This window comes from Elephantulus edwardii, unplaced genomic scaffold (assembly GCF_000299155.1).
Source record: "Elephantulus edwardii isolate Elephantulus edwardi_28Jun2011 unplaced genomic scaffold, EleEdw1.0 scaffold00019, whole genome shotgun sequence".
In the NCBI taxonomy this organism is placed as follows: Eukaryota; Metazoa; Chordata; class Mammalia; order Macroscelidea; family Macroscelididae; genus Elephantulus; species Elephantulus edwardii.
Genome location: NW_006399769.1, coordinates 1,141,997 through 1,150,896, shown reverse-complemented (window position 1 = coordinate 1,150,896; position 8,900 = coordinate 1,141,997). Strand labels below are relative to the sequence as shown.

At 38.7% G+C, this 8,900-nt stretch overlaps 1 protein-coding gene across 1 annotated transcript in view; it reads left to right on the top strand.

The window, feature by feature from the left end:
* Window positions 1-741: 741 nt before the first annotated feature.
* LOC102875597 (NFU1 iron-sulfur cluster scaffold homolog, mitochondrial-like) overlaps window positions 742-8,900 on the top strand; it is a 37,892-nt gene continuing 29,733 nt past the window's right edge. The window contains exons 1-2 of the mRNA XM_006882292.1: window positions 742-820; window positions 4,996-5,131. Coding sequence (XP_006882354.1) covers window positions 5,004-5,131 — 128 coding nt within the window. The 5' untranslated portion in view covers window positions 742-820; window positions 4,996-5,003. The remainder of the gene's footprint in view (window positions 821-4,995; window positions 5,132-8,900) is intronic.

The window sequence follows — 8,900 nt, the reverse complement described above, 5'->3', positions numbered from 1 at the left end:
TATATCAGAGAGTCTGGGACTCTAAATTATAAATTACTAATGTAGATAACTTGCTATGCATCGGAAAGCTGGATAGTGAATAGGAATGATAGAAGGAGAATTGATGCCTTTGAGCTGTGGTGCTGGAGAAGAGTGTTGAATATACCATGGACTGCTAGGACAACAAACAGGTTCGTCCTAGAGAGGGTGAAGCCAGGCTGCTCCTTGGAGTCAAGGATTCTGGTGCTTCATCTGACATACTTTGGACATGTTGCAGGGAGGGACCAGTCGTTGGAGAGGGATGTCATGCTTGGGAGGGTGGAGGGACAGCACAAGAGAGGAAGACCCTTGATGAGATGGATTGATTCAGTGACTGGGGTAATGGGGATAGGTGTATCAAGGACAATAAAATTGGCACAGGGTAGAGCTGGGTTTAGAGTTGTACATAGGATCGCTATGAGTCACAGGTGACTCGAAGGTACATAACAACAACAACAATGATACATTTCTGATGTTATTATCTTTTATACACCTAATTATCAAATCTATGAGTTTCCATTTCAGCTCTATGAATTATTTGTGCGTGTTCCTTGCCTGGTAAATGGAATGAGAAATGAAAAGCTCTGTACTTGTTTTCATGGCTGGTAGTATTTTAATTTTACTTATGTCTTTTATATGTAAGAAAGAAACTTTGAAAGACTAGATCGCTTACAATGTCATTTACTTCTGTTTTGGAAATGTAGATACCGTCAGATGAGTCCACATGCCATTAAGAAACAGCCTCTGCATCTCTTAGTACGAAGACCTCTTTTCTCTCTGCCTGCAAGTTTGTCCACCATAGGTAAAATTTAACCACTTTTGAACTTTTAAAATTATCTTCCAGAAGCTAATGGAATTTTTCTGGTATTTTGTGGGGCATTAAAGATGAGCTTTTTTTGTAAATGTCTTTTTGTTGTTAGATACTCATAGCAACCCTAAGAACAAGAAATCTGAACCTTGCCCTATCCTCCACTATCCTAATCATCTCTAACATGCTTTATCCCACTGTTGCAGTCACTGTATTAGTCCATCTTGTTGAAGGTCTAGTCTTTTGATGACTTTTCATCTTTCCATCATCTTAAGAATAGATTTGAAGCATTAAATACCAGTGATCGAAAACTAGATGAGTTGTGACATCAAGGATATTATCTATGAAGAGAGCAAAAAGTTATTACAAAGACAGAGAAAGAAAAAACTGAAATGGATAGCAGGCGTCTTTTTCAAGGAGTGGCCCTTCCTGACAACATAGCCAGAGTATGTGAGAGGAAGTTTCACTATCCTTACCTCTAAAGAGTACATCTGGGACATTACCCCAGCATACTAGATGTGGATTTCAGCCAGAACACTTCAACAGCCTCCCAGGACCATATCCTTCCACATTGATGCAAGCTTCAGCTGGATCTGGTAACATGATATTCATATGCTGGTTTGCTGTTAGAGGTACAACGCTAATTTGTTAGTTTGTTGATTTAGGGAAATTTATTGTTCTAACTAGTACAGCATTTCTCTATCAGTTTGTTGTACTAAGGTAACTTGTGGGTTGCGTTGATGCTGAAAGCTTTGCCACTAATATGTCAAATGCCACAAGGGTCACTCATTGTGGAGTAAAGCTCCCAGATTAAGACAGACTAAGAAGCAAGACTGACCATTCACTTCTTAAATAGCAGCCCTCTGAAAATCCCAAGAACAACAGAGAAACACGTATAGTTATAGTATGAGAGGTAAAGGCTAGATAATCAAAATGAGGAAAAATAGCTGCAAAAATCCTTTAACAATTGGAACATAGGATATACAAAGCATGAATGTTGGAAAATTAGAAGTTGTGAAAAATGAATTGGAATGCATGAACACACTGAAATTCTAGGTGCTAGTTGAGATGAAATGTACTAGCTTTGGCCATGTTGAATCAATCACATGATACTATACTGAGAATGAAAAATAGAAGAACAATAGTTTTGTATTTATCATTAAAAAGACAATTTCAAATTCTGTCCTGAAATACAGTGTTGTAAGTGATAGGATTCTGTCTATACACATACAAAGACCTATTAATACTATTATTATTCAGATATTTGCTTCTATAGCTAAAGACAGAGAAGAGGAGATTAAAAATTTTTACCAAATCTTGCAGTCCAAAATTGACCAAACATATAATCAAGATGTGTTAATGATAATTGGTGACTGGAATGTGAGTATTGGAAACAATGAAGAAGGAAATGTAGTTGGAAAGTATGGACTTGGTAATGGAAATGAAGCTGGAAATAGAACAATTGAATTTTTGTTAATTTTATTATTAATTTCAATGAAAGTTTATAGAGACTTTGGATTCTCATTCATTCATTGTTGCACTTTTCTCCCCTCTCTACCCCCCCCCCAATATCCTACCCTCTTGTAAAAGTAAAATTCTTTCATTGTTTTACAAACCCTCCCCCAGGTCCACTCCACTATGCAGTCTTTGCTCTGGACACCTGTCATGACAAAAATACCTAATCATATATTCGTTTTAAACAGTTTTCTCCCTCATCTGTTTCAATGCAGTATACATTATTGAATCCATCTTTCTTAGTCTCCCCCCCCACCCCCAAGGTCAGTCCTATTTTACAACAGTGGTACCATGCAGTATTTGTTAGGAAGACTTATCAATAACCTGCATTATGCAGATGACACAGCCTTGTTTGGTGAAAGTGAGGAGGACTTGAGGCGCTTGTTGCCCAAGATCAAAGAATATAGCCTTCAATATGGACTGCATCTCAATGGCAAGAAAACAAAAATTCTTATCACTTATAGACAACATCATGATAAATGGAGAAAATATTGAAACTGTAACCAGCTTCATCTTACTTGGGTCCACAATCTGCACCCTTGGTACCAGCAGTCAGGAGATGAGGAGATATATTATTGCACTGGAAAGGTCTGCAGTCGAGGACCTCTCCAAATTATTGAGGAGCATTGATTTCAGTTTGAGGACTAAGGTGCATCTGATTCAGCTATAATCTTTTCTGTCACTTGCTATACATCTGAGAGCTGGACAGTGAATAAGGTTAACAGAAGAAGAATTGCCCTAACCTGTTCCATATTTCTGATATACTTGAACTCATTGTTTCAATCATTATGTCAGTTCATCTTGTTGAGGGTCATCTTCTCTTTTGCTGACCCTCCACCTTAGCCTTAGCCACCTTGCATCATGTCTTTTTTTCAAGGAACAGATTAACTGGGAGGCTGGGCTCTATGAGGAGAAATGTGGCATCAGAATTGGAGGAAGAATCATCAACAGTCTGCATTATGTGGATGACACAGCCCTGCTTGCTGAAATTTAAGAGGACCTGAAGCGATTGCTGAGGAAGGTCAGGGACTACAGCCTTCAGTATGGATTGAGGCTCAATATCAAGAAAACAAAGATTATCACCACTGGGCTGATTGACAGCGTCATGATGGATGGTGAAGAGATTGAGAATGTTCACAGCTTTAGTTTGCTTGGTTCCACACTCAATACTCTTGGCACCAGCAGCCAGGAAATTAAAAAACATATTGCGATGGGAAAATCTGTGGTTAGAGACCTCTCTAAAGTACTGAATGAAGAGCACTGATGTCAGTCTGGAGACTAAGGTGCACCATGGTCTTTGCAATCACTTGCTATGCATCAGAGAGCTGGACAATGACTAGGGATGATAGAAGGAAAATTGATGCCTTTGAGCTATGGTGTTGGGAGGAGAGTATTGAATATACAATGGACTTCTAAGAGAACGAACATGTTTGTCCTCGGGAGGGTGAAGCCAGGCTGCTCCTTGGAGGCAAGGATTCTGAAACTTTGTCTGACATAATTTACATGTTGGTTTTTTTTTTGGTTTTTTTTTCACAAATAATAATTTTTATTTGTAATTATTAAAAGGCTGAATTTTAAACAGATTCTTGAACTGGTGGCTCATAACCATCAGCTCGTTCAACTTTTGCACCTGTCTCATCTCCAGTAGCTTTTCCAGAGACCAGTCCTTGGAGAGGGACGTCATGCTTGGGAGGTTGGAGGAAAGTGCAAGAGAGGAAGACTCTTGGTGAGAAAGATTGATTCAGTGACTGGGGTAATGGGGGTAGGTTTGTTAGAGACAATAAGATTGGCACAGGATAGAGCAGGGTTTAGGGCTGTTGTACATAGGATTGCTATGAGTCACAGGCAACTCGATGACACATAACAACAACAGTCCCATAAGACAGCATGCCCAAAGTAGATAAGACCGAATTTCCCCATTCTTGCCTCTAAAGAGCATCCTGATTTCATTTCTTCCAAGACAGATTTGTTCTTTTGGCAGTGTGTCGGGTATTTAGTACTCTTCTCCAGCATCATAATTTTTTCTTGTTATACATAGTCATTGTTTAGTTGTCAGATGCATAGGAAGCAATTGAAAATACCATGATTCGGATCAAACACACTTTAGTCTTTAAATTGACCTCATTGTTCTTTAGCATTTTGGAGAAGTCTTTGCAATCAGATTTTCCTAATCCAACATTTTTTTTTCCTTTCTTGACTGCTTTTACTGTGGGTATTGATTGTGAGTTCAACTAAAAGGAAATTAATGACAACTTCAGTCTTTTCTCCAACTGTCATGATATTGCATGTTGGTACAGTGGTGAGGATTCTTGTTGCCTTTATATTGAAATGCAATTCATATTAAAGACTTTGTAATACTCTAGAACTGTGTTATACTTTCCTGTTTAAGTGTAGGATATTGCCAGAGTTCTTTGACTAACAACTAACTTCTAAGTTAAATGAACTTAAATGGACTATCTAAATGTTCTTTTAAATTCAGTGCAGCTATCCTATATTTATTAAATTTACTCAAATTATATATAAAATCGTATTTTGTCACCTTGAGCAATAAAACCTTTTTAAAATAATTTTTCCTCTGATTTTCTGAATATGAGCACTTCTGAAATGTGTTAACTGTTTTTTCAAGAATATTATTGTTTTCTCTTCTCTTTTAGGGAGAAACATGTTTATTCAAACACAAGATACCCCAAATCCCAATAGTTTAAAGTTTATTCCAGGAAAACCAGTCCTGGAGATAAAAACCATGGATTTTCCTACCCCAGCTTCTGCTTTTCGTTCCCCTCTGGCAAGGTATGTTTTCTTTATTCATGTGACTTTATAGAAAACATGAGTATTAGACTTTGGGATTAACCTTAACATTTTATGTACCCTGGTTTTTTTGTTATTGTTTTTTTTCAGTGTATAAAGAATTTTCAGGTAAGTTGTTTTTATGTGTTCTTAAGTTGCCTTCAACTCATAATGACCCTGTGTGCAAGAGCTCTGAGCCCTGCCCTATCAGTCTCACTGTCTGACACAACTACCCCCATCCCCCCAGTTACTGCATCAGTCCTTCTCATCCATGGTCTTCCTCACTTGAGCTGTTCCTCCACCCTTCCAAGTATGATGTCCTTCTCCAAGGACCGATCCCTCCTTGCAACATACTCAAAGTATGTAGACAGTGCCTGCAGGGAGCAACCTAGTTTCACTGTCTCCTGACAGACAGTCCTGTTTGTTGTCTTGGCGTTCCATTGTGGGTTCAGTACTCTTTTCCAGAACCACAACTCATTGGCATCAATTCTTCTTCTGTCATCCTTAGTTACTGTCCAGTTCTCTGATACATAGCAAGTAAGTGCAAAGACCATGGCCTGGATGAGGTGCACCTTAGTTTTTAACCTACATTGTTGCTCTTTAGCAGTTTTGGAGAAAGGTCCTTGTCTGAGCTTCTGCTCCTGAACTGTCTTTATGTGACTTAATGTCTCAACTCTTGCATTTGAGGCACATAGCTGTCAGGTTTCAGGTAAGAGAGAAGAAAAATAAGAGGTGATAGTAGGGAACCTGTCTTCTGAAAAGTGGTGCATTTGAGAGATCAGTACTATGAGTTTGTGTTTTGTTCCACAGTATTTCCAACTTTTCATAGGATCCTTTATTGTGGTCTTTTTCACGGTGGTCAGTAGTGGTAGCTGGATACCATATAGATTTTCTGGTTTCAGATTTATTGTGATTGTCTAAAAGCTAGTAATTGTAGACTTTAAATTCACTAAACCCACTGCTATTCAGTTGAGTCCAACTCCTAGTGATCCTCCATCAGGTTTCTGAGGCTCTAAATCTCTAGAGGAGGAGAATGCCTGTCATTCTTTGTCAAAAAAGCTGATGGATTTTAACTACCAATCTTTCAGTTAGTGCAACATGCTATGTATTATGCATTAAACAAAACCTAGTGCTGTCGAGTCAATTTCAAGTCATAGCCACCCTCCATTGGGTTTCTGAGGCTATAAATCTTTTTGGGAAGAGGGATGTGTATGTGTCTTCCAAAGACTGATTGGTGGATTTGAACTACTGACCTTTTTGTTAGCAGCCTGATCCATTACACATTACCACCAGGGCTTCTTACAAGTTTAATAAAAGACATATTAAATATTTATTGGAGATGACAAAGCATAAAAATTAAAATGGTTAGATTGATCCTCTTTTTATCTATGTTTTTACTGTTAACTAGCATGTAAATTCCCTGAGTATAGAGATCAACCAGTCCACCTCATTCATCATTGTATCCTAGGTATTTAACATAGAGCAAGGTTATTGTTGTTATATGCCATTGAGTCATAACAGACTCAGAGCTGAACTCTGTGGATTTGCAGAGACTATAAATCACATGAGAGGAAATTGCCCATTTTTCTTTTATGGAATAGCTGATGGATTTGAACCACATTCTTCTGGGTTGACAGTGCAACTCCTTACAACTAGGCAACAAATAGACCCTAGGTATTCAAATATTTGTTAATGGTTGAGTAACTGATTGAATGAATACAAAAGCATTAATTCATCTGACTTCAGGGAGTGATCAGACTTACTTCTTAGTGTCCTAATGGGCAAGACCAAGAAATGGAATGTAAGCACAGTGCAAACCAGACTTTGATGGTATTTAATAGGATCCATTGCTAAAGATCATCCAAAACCAACCTGAACAATGGACTGATAGAAAACTGCCAGCAGTTCAGACAGGGTTTAGAAGAGGCCATGGCACCAGTGTTATCATTGCTGATGTCAAATGGATCTTGGCTGAAACCAGACTATCTGTTTTGTTTAACTGACTATTCAAAGGCATTTATTTGGCTGTGTAGATCCCAGTAAACTATAGCTAACATTGAGAAGAATGAGAATCCCAGAATACTTGACTGTGCTCATGGGAAATCTATATCTGGACCAAAAATCTTTGTCTGAACAGAGCATATGTCAGAACACTGCGTGGTTTAAAATCAAGAATGTATGTGTCAGGGATATATCCTTTCCCATTTCAGTCAGTATGGTGAGCAAATAATTTGAGAAGCTGGACTTTAGAATGTGGCATGAAGAGCAGAGGTAAATTCACCAACAACCTGCATTATGTAGATGACACAACTTTGCTTGCTGAAAGTCAGGAGGACATGAAGGCAGAAGAAGATCAGTGATTATAGCCTTCAGTATGGATTGCATCTCAACATCAAGAAGACATAAATTCTAACTGGGTCAATAGCCTACATCATGATAGTTGGAGAAAAGATTGTTTAATATGCTGGATGGTAAAATTCAAAGAAATCAAAAGTTTCATTAAGCTGACATAATTAAAGCAAATAAATAAGGTCTAATATTGTTGCTGTTGTTGTGTGCCACCTGACCCCTCAGAGGGTTTTCAGAGGCAGTAAATCACAAGGAAGGAGATTGCCCATTCTTGTCCTGTGGTGCAGTTGGTGAATTTTATTTGCATGCCTTTACATGCAAAGCAGCTTCTTGCCACGAGGTCGCCAGAGTTCATAAGAACAAATATAAAGCTTTCTATTTAAATTTTTTTTTCTATTTAAATTTTTTAATGCATTGTTGTTGTTGTTATGTGTCCTCGAGTCGTTTCCTACTCATAGCGACCCTATGCACAACAGCCCTAAACCCTGCTCTATCCTGCGCCAACCGCACCGCCTCTGACACACCCATCCCGATTACCCCAGTCACCGAATCAATCCATCTCATAGAGGGTCTTCCCCTCCTGCATTGTCCCTCAACCCTCCCAAGCATGATGTCCCTCTCCAAGGACCCGTCCCTCCTGGCAACATGTCCAAAGTATGTCAGACGAAGCCCCAGAATCCTTGCCTCCAAGGAGTAGCTTGATTTAATCCTCTCCAAGATATATCTGTTTGTTTTCCTGGCAGTCCAGGGTACATTCAGTACCCTTCTCCAGCACCACAGCTCAAAAGCATCCACTCTCCTTCTGTCCTCCCTAGTCATTGTCCAACTCTCTGATGCATAACAAGCGATTGCAAATACCATGGCCTGTATCAGGCGCACCTTAGTCTCCAGAGAGACACTGTTGCTCCTGAGTACTTTAGAGAGGTCCCTAACAGCAGACTTTCCCATCGCGATACGCTTTTTGATTTCCTGACTGCTGGTGCCAAGAGTGTATAGCACAATTAATAGTGTGGGGGAATCTTGCCCTTCAGCTATTCATGTAGAATAGAATACAATTCTTATAACAGCTGTTCAGATGTTAATAGAATTACAGTGTCTAGATCAAGGAAGATGCTCTATGGTGGTCCGTACTCAGAGCAGCTCAAACTACTTTTATTTAAAAAAAAATTATTTTATATTGGTATTCTTACAACATACATTGTGTTTCACACTATTCTTTATTCACATTGTGTTTCATACAATCATTCCCATTCATTATCTCTTATAAAATTTATATTGTTCTTTTTGATTGCCTTCTAGTCATGCATGACTCATAGGGGTGACCTTATGAACAAAAGACCTGAACCCTGTTCTATTATTGTAATTTCTGTGAGTTCATAGAATTTCCAGAGGCATGTTGTTTAAGAAGTGGATGCCACTTCTG